At 36.3% G+C, this 15,415-nt stretch overlaps 1 protein-coding gene across 1 annotated transcript in view; it reads right to left on the bottom strand.

The window, feature by feature from the left end:
* Positions 1-13,052, bottom strand: part of chchd3a (coiled-coil-helix-coiled-coil-helix domain containing 3a) — a 99,671-nt gene extending 86,619 nt beyond the window's left edge. The window contains exons 1-2 of the mRNA XM_053508113.1: positions 12,812-13,052; positions 10,129-10,246 (exon numbers count right to left, since the gene is read on the bottom strand). Coding sequence (XP_053364088.1) covers positions 10,129-10,246; positions 12,812-12,892 — 199 coding nt within the window. The 5' untranslated portion in view covers positions 12,893-13,052. The remainder of the gene's footprint in view (positions 1-10,128; positions 10,247-12,811) is intronic.
* Between the last annotated feature and the right edge of the window lie 2,363 nt (positions 13,053-15,415).

Genomic DNA, 15,415 nt, shown 5'->3' with positions numbered 1-15,415 from the left:
CTGGACTGACAGATTACCGGCTGTTTACCTTTTCTCTTTTTTTAACAGTTCAACCTTTATCTTAACTCAGTCATCCTTTTTTTTTTTCTTTCAACGATCTGAAATGAAAACCCGAGACAACATCTGTCCAACACTGACAGTTTTAACACAGGCTTTAAAGTGGCCTATATGAATGAAATGATACACCAGTCTCTACTGACGCTTTGCACAGCGAAAAATGAAAGATCTGTCAACTTTAAGCAGATGAGAGGGAAAAAAAAGTAAAATAAAGCATTGAGATAGAGAGAGAGAGAGATAGAGAGAGAGGGAGAGATGCAGGATGAGACAGCTGGTAACAAATTGAGAAAAGAGAGTGTGAGCGTCTCTATGGCTAAGCTCATTAAGCTGATCTGTGTCTCGTTAACAGGAAGCCGTCTCATTATACCTGATGTGGTCAGGTGACTTGCACGCTGAGGGAAAACTGGCCCTGTTTCTCATCTCCTGCACTCGGAAACTGTGGATGAAAGTGGTGATGGTTTTTCTTGCACCTTTTTTTCCATGAGGCATATGTTGGATTGCGATAATGATGTGGAAAGTAAGAAAAATATATAAAAATCAAGAGACATGTTGGTTCTCGCTCCCTTTTACCAGAGGTGTATAGTGTTACTGACCTTGCCTTTATTTTGTAATAAGTTATTTCAACCCGCAATATAAACCTACCATATGTGTTGAGTTTTTTTTCAAGCATGTTGGAAGGGATCAACCACACACGCACACCAACATTTGAAAGCATATTAAAGATTACGCCTCTGATGCTTGTTTTTTTTCTGGCAACAAGCTTCGGCATTTCAAGGTTGTAATCCGACTGGCTCGAAACACTTCCATGTTTATGCACACGTTTTCCGTAGGAAAACCGTGAAAACCCATGACAAAGTGTTACAGAGCCAAAAAAAAGGAAAAAGAAATAATCAGTCACTGGACAGAAATAAAAAGATTTTTCATAATCATAATCAGAGAGTAACCTTGCAAAACTGCCTCGCAATACAGTTGTGGTTGGATGTTTGAGGAGGTAGAAAGAAACCATGTACGTTCAATTAGTTATTGTTCTTAGGTACATGTTTCACATATCTGTTCTTTACTAGAGGAGGATATGTTTTTACTTTTACTCCACTACATCATACAGAAAATATCAGTACTTTCTACTTCACTACATTTCTCTGTAAAGTTGTGTTACATCTCCACAGTGGTGTGCAGTATTTGCTGAGTATTATACGCAATTCCGTAATTTGCCTTCCTTTCAATAAACATTGGTGTTTGAAATCACACAGAAATGGTTCCAAGTTAACAATAAATTCAGCACAATAACAGTTAAAGATTTTTACTATAGCGTCGTTAGAGGCTACCGTGAGCTAACAAAAGCTCAGTACTTTTTGCACTTAAGGTGAATTTAAAGTTTTGTACTTTTACTTGGGTAGAAACCTAAATGGAGGACTTCTACTTTTACCTCTGTAATATTTCACCAAAGATACCTCTGCTTCTACTTAAGCACAAGCTGGCAGTTTGCCATGTCAGTTGTATTGCCTCTAGCTTGAAAGATGATTTATGAAAAGTATCTCCTACACTAGTAACAACTTTATTCAGGAGATCTATTTATTTATTTATTCATTTTAATGTACCACGTTTCTAAATTTTTGCATCATAGCACGGTTGACTAGGCAAAGACAACATTTTTTTAGTTCTTTGAACTTACCACCCAACTGAAGCAGATTTTCCAACAAACCACGTGCCATGTTCATATTTCACTTTCTTTAGGTGTGTGTAGAACATTCTGTCCGGAAGACGCCTCAATTCTAGATTTATAATTCATGCACTCATAAAGCTTCTTATGTTCTTGAACAGTTTTGTCCATTGTGATATGATGTAAAAATGGAAGAAACAAAAAATAAAGAAAGATATACAGTATCATGTAGCTCAAGATATGGTGTTAGACATCCGTTATGTTGGCTTTGATTGTATAAAAATAAACCGAAACAAACCGATTACAAATGTTTGTGCTGATATCTGAATGCAGATTAAATAATTTCTTTTTATTAAATCTTCAGTATTAATAATACATTTTCTTGTGCAACAGTTCAAAAACAAAGTGTTTTCCATAAATTAACACAAAATTAACATGAATTAGTTAATTGTAATTTATGAAAATTAATATTTTTTTAAAAAGAACTTTAACTTATATTTATTGTTTGAAAAAACATTTTAAATAACAGGAATAACACAAACTTATTTGTGCTATTCAAAATCCTGCTAAGTTGGTAAAAGAGGGTTGTAACATATACAACATATATTAAACATATCATTAAATACAAGATATTAGATTGGTAAGTAAGATTTTAGTAAAATTTCAGTCGTACGACTAGGAGGTTATTTATCTAATCCTATTTATCTAAAATAGAAAACAAAAAGAAAAAAAACAACTCCCAATAGAGAGCATTTAGAGCATCAGAGAATAAAGTCCTTCCCCTTATCACTCTCAGAAGCACAAACACATCCATATGCATGATATGAAATCATGACTCACGAGGTGATGTAAACTGCACTACGCCAAGGTCTTTCGAGCTCATTAATTCAGAGTGTTTTCAACACTGCTAACTATCTTGCAAATAACAGTGCTGTCATAAAGTTCATTTTGTGAAGCTAATGATGCTGTCGTCATGGAGACTTTAAGCAGGGTCTTAGTGATCATCGTTATTACATGTTCCTTAGTTTCTCGAACCACTTTGTCATCCGACTTTAATCTTTGGACTGAAACTCCCCAGAGTCAGATGACAGAGTCAGGTCAGAATCATATTGTTTACATACAACACCATGGCTCAATGTCTTAAAGTTTTTTGTGTTTGTTTGTTTTTTTTGTTTATTTATTATTTAGTCAGAAAGTCAATCAGTCAGGCAGTCAAGAACACTAGCTTTAGAAAGTAAGCTACATAAAACCTTGGGAATAGCAACTTTTTTTGTTTCCTTAGTCTGTATTAATGCCCATAGCTTACTAACTAATTTACCCAATGTTATTATATCACATTAGCAATTAAAGTATTATATTACATTCAAGCAGCCAAAACATGAGACATGTGCATTAGATCCAAGTGAAAAAGTATAAAATTTAAATCAATCTTTTCTTGGTAATTCGATTGGTTAAATTGTCTGAACAGATTTCTATTCAGAACTGATTCACATCTTTCAAATTACGAGCATTAAATCTCTTTAAAAAAAAAAATAAAGAAATTCCGCTTGCATCTTCTCAAGTTGTATATTCCAAAGTTTTTGTTGGACTTTTGGCTGCTCCCGTTGGGGTCGCCACGCTGGATGCCCTTACTGACACGACCCACACATTTTATCCAGTCTGGGACTGGGGTTTGGGCATTGGGCGGGAACTAAACCTGAGCCTTTCTCATGTCACCTCCCACTGAGCCATCAATGCCAATTCAGCAAAGTAATTACAAAAACTCTACTTTTTTCTTTCAAGTTTTGCTTGGTGCATGTTTTTAGCAAGAAAATGACATTTCAGCGGCATGTTATACTCATCGTAAGATTTTCATTACATGATACACGTTAAATAAATAAACTTCCAAACAGAATTTGCACAGCTTTGTTTGCCGAAACGTCCGTGGTTGCACATCTGCTGCTGTGTCACTCCAATACATACCAACATTTAATTTGCCTGATGAGCTCGATAATTAATTATACTTAACTCTGGCTGTGCCTTTGAGCACTGAGAAAACGCATGTCGTTCCCTGCGGTTTTGTCGAGCGTTAAATGCTGCCATCGTTTGTTAGATCCCTCACCGAGACCTCAGTGGGAACACCTGAGAAAGAACGTCACACGCAGCGCGAGCTCAGCACAAACTTACGACTCAGTACAAAATACATCTTTCTGAACACAGCTGTGTATGAATAGGAGCAGAACACTCTTTATTAAACAGGTGTTTTAACACGGAGCCTATCAGCTTTAATTAGCTAATTAGAAGCAACATGAAAATGCGTTAATTAATTTTAAAATGGCTGATTTCCTGAGCTGGACTGGGAAGACACACACACAAAAAAAAAAAAAAAAAAAAAAAAAACATTGCTTCGTCAACCAAGGAGCATGGATTTCATCGATATTCCAGATGGAGGTTGTTGTTGTTTTGTTTTTATAAATGCGCCCTCAGCAGTACTCTTAGACTCTGGGTTAGGACAACAAAGCATTGTGGTGGGCAGCATTCCAACTTATTTACATAATGCCACCCACATGGTGCCTGGAATTCCAGAGGCAGGATGCTGTGAGGGGCAAAGTCAACCCCAAACATCACAAAATATGACAAAATACGGAGGTTTAACCTCCAACTCAGATGCTCTTTTGTCCACTTTTCAAGCTTGAGAATTTTAAAGGTTGTAATCTCTCTCTTTCTCTTTTCTGTGTACATACATGCATGAGGCACTTTTCAGTGGGACATCTTGACAACACCTTTTCAACAAGACTTACAATAAAGACAGAACAGAATATGATTGTTATGTTACATTTAAAATACATAATACGTATGCCAACTTTAAAGTTGTATTTAAAATCAGTCGTACAAAAGTTGTACCCTAATCTATGTTTAAAATGAGTCACTCACTTGTATTTACAATAAGTTAAAAATTGCTGAATTGTTGTGGAGGGAAAAAAACTGAAATCCATGTGGGCCAATCAATCAGCAACAAGTTATAACAAAAGATGGTTAAACTATAAAACTTTAAAATATTCTCAATTCAGCTCTTTGACCCTTGCGCTCTCTATCTCAATGATATGTTAAGCAAAAGTACAGGAACTTGTTGCCGTGGGGATTTTCAAGCAGTTAACTTACAAAAATGATGACACTCAACAGCACCGCCCCATAAATGTAGGTTTGATTTTTATATACATACAGTATATATCGTTTTAAATCAGTTCCAGATGATTAAATCACTAATCACCCCTTTTAAGGCTAAATGAATAGCAGGGAAAAATGAATATTCTTAAATTGGAATATGGTACAAGTCTCCTCATGCCTTATGATTTTAATGGAGCCGGAGTAAAAAGTCTTATACACGTAATCACGTAATAGTGAGCAATCTCATATTAAACTGTGAAATTCCCTGTAATTTAAGATGAGGCCATAAAAAAAATCTCAGCCAAAGCACTAGTATTTTATTTATCCAGACAACACCACATATTATTATATAACTAACTTTTTGCAAGTCAAAAATAATCCATACTGATACGGTTATATTAAAACTTCTGTTGGTCTTACCAGCGCTTTCCTTTCAAAGCTCCGGTCTCCCCGGTCACTGCTATGCAGGTGTAAACGTGTTACATCAGTTCATTTGTATCTGCAGTGCGAGTAAAAATGGACGCCCTGCTTGTGATTTAAACAGAAGGAGTGTTTTAAACAGAAGTGTTTTGATATCTGCAAACACTGACTAAAAGTTCATTAAAAAAAAATCCAGCATATTATTTTTGACTCACCCTTGTGTAACTAAAATACAGAGTTTAGACAACTTTAAAATGACTGGGTCTTCATTATCACACATGTACAGTGCATCCGGAAAGTATTCACAGCGCATCACTTTTTCCACATTTTGTTATGTCACAGACTTATTCTAAAATGAATTAAATTCATTTTTTCCTTAGAATTCTACACACAACACCCCATTTCAAAATTGAGCTTCATGGCAAAGGCTTTAAATACTTATGTACACGTGCTTTCTCAATTTTTTTATTTTTAAAAAATTCGCAAAAACCTCAAATAAACTTTTTTTTATGTTGTCATTATGGAGTGTTGTGTGTAGAATTCTAAAGAAAAAAATCTATTTAATCCATTTTAGAATAAGGCTGTGACTTAACAAAATGTGGAAAAAGTGATGCACTGTGAATACTTTCCGGATGCACTGTATATATACGCAAACACACATGCATTATACTAAAAAAAAATTTTTTTTGTAAAACACTCAGCTGCACACAATATTTATTCCCAACAATTTTTATTCACGACAACCTTCGCCACAAAAAACAATCACAACAACTTGGAGGCAGAACGAGTCTAAATGGAGGTCCTAATTACCACACCATCAATTCATTAACACAAGTAAGAATGAATAGTCTCATTAGCAGGCTAGTGACGGCTATAAATCATAATATGAGAAACCTGAGTCTGTGCTCGATTTCCTAAAAGAGCGGCTGAACTTTAGAACGAGGAAAATAAAACACCTCAGTCTGTACGGTAATTTAATCTTTGAAAATCCATAGCGTAATGGACCTGAATTTGTCCCTAACATATTAGAAACTATGGCTATCTGGGTGAAATATCATGCTCTCCAGAACCGAAAACCAGTGGATGTTACCTAATTTCACTTAAACAAGGAAAAAGAATACAATCTTGTACTTTTTTTTGTGTAACAGCTATAAATATAAACAGTACATCAATATTGTAGGTTGGGTAGCATAAAACATTCACTTAATTTACAAGACCCTGTTTATTTCCTTAATTTTACACAAGCACAATGTTTTGTTGATAATGTAAGTGTAAATCAATAAAAGTAGACCTTTTACGGATTCAAATGGTGTACTAAGCTCATGTGTATGATAAACAAAGTTATTTTTACTGTTATCAGGAACAAAATGCGATTGATCTTGCTAGTGGGATGGTCGACCCCAGAGAATTACAAAATTGTGATAAACAATTTCATGACCAGAATCTATACCCTAAGAGAAAAAAAGAAAAAAAAGAAAATGAGTCGTTCCGTCAAGCAATTACGGAATAGTTATAACATTATCAGCTGGTGATACAGAAATTGACTCACGCTGTGTGTTAAAACATGGGATTTCAGGACTTAATATGTGATGTTAGGAAAAGGCTACAATAAGTCGGAAATTTGGCAGAGCATATATTTAGTAGACTGCACATACAGTAAGTAAGTAATATGAAAAGACCAAGGTTCTACTCCTGGTCCAATCACGGAAGTAGCTCACAGTGCACCAGATACCCATATTTATAATAAATATATTGCACAATATTTCCAGTGTGCAAGTGAATGTAAAAAAACGTCTAAACTCCAGTATATTGTATGTGTGTGGGGTGCAGGACAACCGGCAACCGGCCTCACCGGTTTCAGTGGGTCAGCCCAGAAGCACAATTATAGTAAAACGCCTTCCCGGACTGCCTTTAAACGAGGTCAGCTGACCCCACTGTGTCACGGGGATTCCCCTCGCAATTTAGAGGTGCCATCTCGCAAGAGTTAAATGCGAAATCAAAACACCAAACCTGTGTGTTTGGGTTTTTTTCATGCTTTACATTGTAGATTTGTAGCAAAGGTGTACAAGACTCACTTTGTCAGACTTACGAACGAATTCGACTTACAAACATGCTCATGAAGCGAAACTTGTTCGTAAGTCTGGGAATACCTGTATGTATAATAGTTTAGAATAAATGTAACTTTTTTTGCAGTAGTTGTTGCTCTGGTGTTTTGCTCTAAAATAATTTAACTGATCTGCTCATGGAATCACAGAAAATTCAGCAGACAGGATTCACCATACTTTCAGGTAAATTAAAGGGTCCTGTTTTTTTATGAAAATAAAAATTAACGCCTTGGCTAAAATAATCCCCAGATCATAATTTTTTTTCATACCTTAAAACTTATTTCCAAATTCACCATTTCAGTGTCTATGTAAATGAGCTCCTGCTAAGCCACACCCCTCCAAAGAACAGCAGATCTGTGCAACAAGCCGTGGGAGGGAGGGGATTGTTCATATAGGAGTTTAGAAGAGAAAAAAAAAACTAACTGGCTTTATTTCTCATGTTATTTATACATGAATGTAAAAAAATGATACAAGTTAAATAATTTATAATTTTTTTACTTTTATATATATGCTGTGTGTATATATACAGTATATACACACACACAGTATATACTGTAAGTTCACTTTAAAATAGTTGTAGAGACATCTCAAAAACATTTTTGTGTGACATCACGTTTATTGAAGTCAGGGTAAATCTCAGCGGATATCCGTGTTTTAATAAAGAAGATTAAACCGGTATATATCACACAAGTCTGACTCAAATATACTTAAGCATTTACGGACATATATTCGGCGACGTGTTAGGTGGAGAAGTGTTAATGTGGTATAATCAACTCTCATTTTGTACAGCAATTAAACCTTCCTTCTGTCCAGTCATATGAAGACATAATGAATAGAAATATTAAAACGCTTTACTAAAGGTCAGGTCTACGTGATGAAACTTGATGAAAGTCTGAAAAAGCCAGAGACGCACCGTGGGGCTGGTAATCTAATCAGATTAATAATACATGTTATGTGGAAACGCATGTTTATCAGGAGCCTGTCGGTCACTACGGATATTTTCCATGTTGTATTTATAAAAGCAGGACGAGGAAGACGTGCAGAGTTTAAAAAATATAAAATGGAAATGCATGCAGCATCGCTTCAGGTTCAAAATCTGCTAAATGGAGGTGCTAAAATTATGTCCAAGACTTTTCACTTTTTTTTTTTTGCATGTACACCATGAAGCACACAGCTCTCAGCAGCAAAACATATAGTCAGATAAGACTTTCGTTTTTTTTCAGTTTCATAAATCTGATGTTTTTATACGTTTTCAGTTCAAAACACAAGTATTTACATTAATGTTGTCTTTTTATGTATATATGCAAAACTTTTCCAGATTTATTAAAAGGTCTTATTACTTGCTGTGTCACGCGAGTTTCAATTGAAAAATATTAATGCACGAGGGTAAGTCAAAAATTATCCTCACTCTGGCTGTAGAACTTGAAAGACAAATATGTAATTTTTCAACATAATTTCTTTTTAATAAATTTTGGGTCTATCTGTCAACAAGCTTTCATATTGCCTCATTAAAAAAAATGTTGCACTGCTGTCTTCACATCTTCAGCAAAATTAAATAATTGTCCTCGTAGTTCTGCTTTTAAGAAACCAAACAGGTGAAAGTTCGATGAAGCGAGACCAGGACTATAGGGAGGACGCTTTTACATCTTAAACCCAAGTTTTTGCTGAGCGTGGACAGTGTGAGCAGAAGTAATGATTCTCTTTCACCTTCATTAGAGTATCGCTGCAAATTGTATTAGCAGAAATCTAAACGCTTCTGTTTATGCTCTTTCTTGAGATGTTTCAGCACCCGGTACACCGTCAGACCATAAAAAAATGAACAGTACACATAACAGTTACAAATGAACTGAAGTAACACGTTTACACTTGACCGGAAAGCTCTAATAAGACAGTGCAGCAGAAATTTTAACACAACCAGAATGCAGATCATTTTTGGCTCAAACTTGTATTAAAAATTTAATATGCTGGCCAAAAAAGAAAAAAAAAACCCTGGCAAGATCGTATTTTTTGTAAGGATTGATTTCATTATATTAATACGGTTCTACTTGATTTTACTGCATTACTATACTCTATTCATTACATTTGAAACGTACAAGTTTAAATGTACAAGTTTAAAAAACGTAAAAGTTTTTTTTCTGTATATTTTTTTGTTTTTAATTCAAAATATAAAAAAGTATGTTTTAAACCCAAAAAATTTGATTTCCGTACTTTAAATCAATACAGATCTCAGCACTCCTCTACAGTGTGTGTGTGTGTGTGTGTGTGTGTTAATGCTCCAGCCAAAATACCACTTACGCAATGCAATTTTTATGCTTTTATTTCACTCCTTGACTAAACACGCTGTTTCAGTGTCTATGTAAATGAGCCACTGCTGAGCCACGCCTCTTCACAGAACAGCAGAGCTGAGGAACAAGCCCACACACGCATGCGCAAACACACACAGGACTCCCATCTAAATGTCTAAAAAAATCCAACAAGGTAAACTTTATATAATACGTCCCCTTTTACTATTGAATAACCTCGACTTGTATTTTCAGTTTATTTATTACCTTCTATGTTTAAATTACAATTTATCACATAATCAATTGTGTAAAAATCGAGGATTAAAAGCAGGTGGAGGAGGTTATAAAGGTCTAACGTCTTCAGCTAAGGGAGCTGACGGAGAAAAGGCACCAGGTTCAGCAGCAGTGGGACGCTCAGAAGCAGCAGCAGCACGAGCGGGTGGAGTGATAAACTCACCAACAGGTCCTGAGGGACGAGGCGGAGATGATGGAGACACTGGTTCAGGAATCGGAACTGGAGTTCTGATCGGCGGTTTTGACGGCTCTCGCATACGATTGATGACGTTCTCTGAGAGCTGTAGGAAGAAGAAGAAAAAAAAGAAAAAACATGAAGATGGGTGCTTAAATAGAATAATACGCTGAGTACCCATGATAAATTACATTGCGATGCGTTTTTCTCAGTTTTCTCTAATGTTGCTGCTTTTTAGACCGTATAAATACATAAATACAGCCAGTATCCAGTTTCATAGAGTGAAAAGTTTGCAGGAAGTTACAACGTAACATCAGTGTATTCGGGAGAAACAGGAAAACATTCAACAAAAATCGATATTGATATAAAATACCCATTTATGTTAAGTGATGCTCAGATGGTGTCATTATTAAACCTGCCGTGAGATGCTTAGCTCTGGTGACGTTTGTTTTCTTTCTTGCTTGTTTTTGCCCTCCTGATTATCCATTGTTTTAAAATCCAAACTACGTTAGTTTTTCAGTAAATTAAACAGACATAACGTCTTTGGGCCTTTGAGGTCATGATATTAGCCAGAATATCAAAACTTCTACACTTGAACACACTGTGAATTATTCATCTTACACCAACACTGGTTAAGACAGAGGAATACTCATCAGAAGGTCATGGGTTCAAACCAAAGCACTAAGCCCTTTGAGCACTGGCCTTGACCCTCGATTGCTCAGATCTGCCATGAGATATGAGACATTAAAATGTAAGTCACTCTGGATAAAGGCGTCAGTCAAACACCGTAAATAAAATGTAAATGAATTCGAAAATTAAACTTCTTAAAAAGATGAACTCAGAAAGTCAACTTTCTGATTTCCATCACGTTTGTGGTTTAATTCCCCAAAAGTTTTATCGTTTTCTTTTATCTGCACTGGCCGTTTTGCCAACGTGATGAGCCGCCACAAAACAAAAGCAGCTCTTTCACTGGTTTAGAAAGTAGCACGTCTGAGCCAGTTGGCACTATCGAAGTATTGGCATATGATTACAATAAGACGTTTGCACCAGAGATGGAATAATTGCAATTTTCTTGGACGATACTGATTTCCAGTTTCTATTTATTTATTTATTTTTTTAATGTTCGAAAAAAAATAAACTTGCAGCATTCCAGAATAATTTCATAACTTTTCTTTGATTTAAAGATTCGGACTATTTAAATAACGTACGCATTTTTTTCCCAAAATGCTAAAGGTTACAGGACTGACTTTATTTTACTGGTCAGATCTTTTTTGTACAAAATAAAATAGAACATGGAGGGTGAAGGCTCTTACGTGCTTCCTTACCGAGCTTTATAAACCATTGCACACACGCCGTGAGGGGGCAGGAATAAAGCACAGCCTCAAAAGACTGACTCGTGCCGAGATCGACCCTGAGAGCTTGACCAATCTTCTCCCGCTAGACTCCTGGATACAGATGGTGTTGGTGGGGTTCAAACTCATGATCTTACGATCTCAGGACCTCGTGCACAAGGAATCGGGTATATCTAAGCTCGCCAGTCAGGACCAATCAATCTAAAAAAGATCAGATTTCTGTCTTTTTATTGTTAAACAAATTTAACAATAGAGGCGATAATTGCATTTTGCCTGCTGTTTGATCTGAAACTGGTGTGAAGACAATCCAAGAGCACAAAAACATACAGATCCTGAAGATCAAACCTCTGCTGAGACACACCTTTACTGATAGTGAGCTAATTCTGGACAGACTGAACCTGCAGTCATTAGCACTCGCAGCGCTCAGGATTAAACACAGCTGCTTTATTTAAACACTAACAGGACACTGACTGTAACAGCACAAGCTCATTCACTTTCACCTTGGTTAAGGTTAAAATTACCAGCAGTGTCATATAACCCACACTTATAACATACACACACACCAAATTGTGTGTCCCTCACAACTCACAGCAGTTTTTCTTTAAAAAAAATAATAAATAAAATAAAAGTTAAAATAAAACATATAAAACATTTTGTTTTATCAATGCATACATTTTTTTTTATAAAAGTTTTATAAAGTCTGTGGCTTTGCCACAAAACAAGTAAATAAATTAGTCAATTAATTTAATTAAATAAACAGATAGACTAATACATGAATAGGTAAAAAAAAAAAGAACTAAGCAGATAAGTAGATAAGTCGGTAGTTAATCAATTAGATAATTCAACAAGCAAACAAGTAAATAAAAACAAGTAAATAAATATGCAAATGAATTATTAAATTATTATGTAAGCATGCACGCAAGTTAATAATTGAAATAAAAAAATAAGCTAATGGTTAATTAAACATATAAATAAGCTAACTAATAAACAAATCAAACTTAAAAATGAATAAATGTATTGACAATATATAGAAAAGACCACATGCTTTAAAGTAGTTTTTGAGAGCAGTGGTACCCTGCACAAACAACTAAAAATATAATAATAATAATAATTAATCTGTCCAAGAGAAAAGAAAAAACAAAGTTTTGACAGCTCGTGCACAAGCTGTTGGTTCTGTCACGCGCGCGTGCGTCCCCAAATATTTGGCTACTTATCTTAGCTAAGCTAAAACCAGAGGGTTTAACTCGAGAGTTATATGAGTTTATAAGTTTATTCGCTGTGTGTGTGTGTGTGTGTGTGTGTTTGGGTCACTCTCTCACCCTGACGCCCTTCACCACCGTCACGTTCTCGTTCTCATCCGTCTCGAAGGACACGCGGCGCGTGCTGTTACTGCCGCCCATCTCTCAGCGTTAAACACACACTTACACACACACTTACACACTGTCAGTTCATGGAGGTCTTACACACGAAACATATAGCAGAACAACAGTTCTGTTGTTGCTATGGCAGTAGGAAGTTTCTCATCCGGGTCGCACGCGCTCCACACTGACACATACACACCCACTTCCGGGTTGACGCACTCCCAAGTAGCCTATCAGGGTGCTTGGTGTTGCTGCGATACCAACCGCTACTTCCGGGAAACCGGTGCTCTCTCTCTCTCGCTCCCATTTTTTTTTTTTTTTTGGTTTTGCGACGGTAGTGACGTCATTTGCACGCGCGACATTGAAAGAGCAGTGTGCTGTGACTGCACAGCCGTGGCCAAAAGTTTTGAGCCTGACACAGATATTGATTTTCACAAAGTCTGCTGCTTCAGTGTTTAGATCTTTTGTAAGATGTTACTATGCTATATTAAAATATAATTACAAGTAAACTTTAAAGCACTTTTTGTAAGTCGCTCTGGATAAGAGCGTCTGCCAAATGCCTAAATGTAAATGTACAAGCAGTTCACAAGTGTCAAAGGCTTTTATTGACAATTACATTAACTTTATGCAAAGAGTCCATATTTGTAAAGTGTTGACTCTTCTTTTTCAAGACCTCCGCAATTCATCCTCAATCAACCTCTTGGCCAGATCCTGACTGATGGCAGCCCATTCTTCAGACTTTCTGGGGTTTTGTTTGTCCGCCTGCCTCTAGAGGATTGACCACACGTTCTCAATGGGATTAAGGTCTGGGGCGATTGCTAGCCACAGACTCAAAAGTTCAATGTTTTGTTCCCCGAGCCACTTAATTAACACTTCTGCCTTGTGTTGCCTTGTTCTCCATAGTGCTGGAGAAGGTATTGTTTGCCACTAAACTGGTCCTCCGTGGTTGGGAGAAGTTGCTCTTGAGGATATGTTTGTACCATTTTTTTTTAATCATGGCTGTGTTACGTTTACATTTCAGCATTTGGCAGGAATGCTGAAATGTGTTCTTAGGAAAAATTTTGAGTGAGGCCACTCCCTTGGCTGAGAAGCAACCGCACACATGAATGATCTCAGGATGCTTTACTGCTGGCATGACACATGACTGATGGTATTATTAGGCTTAATTATCGGGCTGCATGAAGCAAAGAAAACAACTAAGGAGCTTTGAAATTACTGGAACCCGGTTATAAGCCTGTCAACACATTATCAAAACCTGGAAAGGATAGTTAGTGCTGTCTGTATGGTCAATTTTGTGGAAGTTGCTTGGTAAAAAAAAAAATTAACAGTAAAAATCAAAGCTATGTTTAATACTGAAAGTAAGAGCATTTCCATACACATAAACAATGTGATGAGAACTCACAGGATTGGGACTAAACAGTTGTGTGTTCGTAGGAAAACCACTCGTTATTTAGATTAAGCAGAAAAAAGGCTTTGGTTTGATAGGGAGATGAAGCATAAAGGGAGCATGAGAAATCATTTTCGCACATAAAATATAGTTGGATATCAACTTCAAATTTTATTTGTCACATACACAGTCACACACAGTACGATATGCAGTGAAATTCTTAGACAACTGCTCGTGACCTTATGATAAAAGACCTTAAAAACAAAGACTAAAGAATAGGAAATAAATATAAAAAATGAAAGAAGGGAAATTTAACTAAGAAGATTGAAATAGGATATAAAATGAAAATAAAATAACATGTTTTATGAAAAAATATACAATATATGGGGAAAAATATGGGGAAAAATAGAAAAATATGAGACAGCTATACAGAATATACAATATAAGAAAAATATGTGAAAAATATAGAAAAATAAGAACAGTTGTACAATATAAATATGGAATTTTATTGACTTTTATGTGGGAATGAAGTTGAGTATAGTTTGAATATAAATAGAAACATCACATATGTAAAGTGTCCTGTGCATCCAGGTAACAGAACGTCCAGAGGGTGTGCAAACATGCTTGAAAGTGACATATTTAAAGTGACTTGTGATAGGTGTAATTGTGTAATTTAACTAATGACCACGAATGGTAGTTGTGCAGTGGCCACTAGTGGTTATTGTAAGTGGATGTCCAGGTTGTCCATAGTGAGTGCAATAACCATATGTGTGCATGTGCAAAGAGTATCAGTACTGTGTGTTAGCATGGTTGAGAGACTGTATCGCCTGCGGGAAGAAGCTTCTCCTCCACCTCTCCGTGTTGGCCTTCAAGGAGCGGAATCGCTTCCCAGATCGCAATAGGGAGAACAGTCCATTGTTGGGATGGCTGAGGTCCTTCACGATCTTCCTGGCCTTGGTCCAGCACCACTTGTTGTAGATCGAGTGCGGATGGTGCGCTCTGCTGATTGCACCACCCTCTGTAGAGCTCATCTGTCCTGCGTGGTGCTGTTCCCGAACCAGGTTAAGATGTTTCCCGTCAGTATGCTCTCTATGGTGCAGGAGTAAAAGTTCCTGAGCAGGATATGGTACGTATATTTTGAGATGGTTTACTTCTGTACCGTTGATTGCAAAATT

The sequence above is a fragment of the Clarias gariepinus genome, chromosome 12, assembly GCF_024256425.1.
Source record: "Clarias gariepinus isolate MV-2021 ecotype Netherlands chromosome 12, CGAR_prim_01v2, whole genome shotgun sequence".
Classification (NCBI taxonomy): Eukaryota; Metazoa; Chordata; class Actinopteri; order Siluriformes; family Clariidae; genus Clarias; species Clarias gariepinus.
The sequence above is the reverse complement of the archived record's forward strand: the minus strand, read 5'-3'. Positions and strand labels throughout refer to the sequence as shown.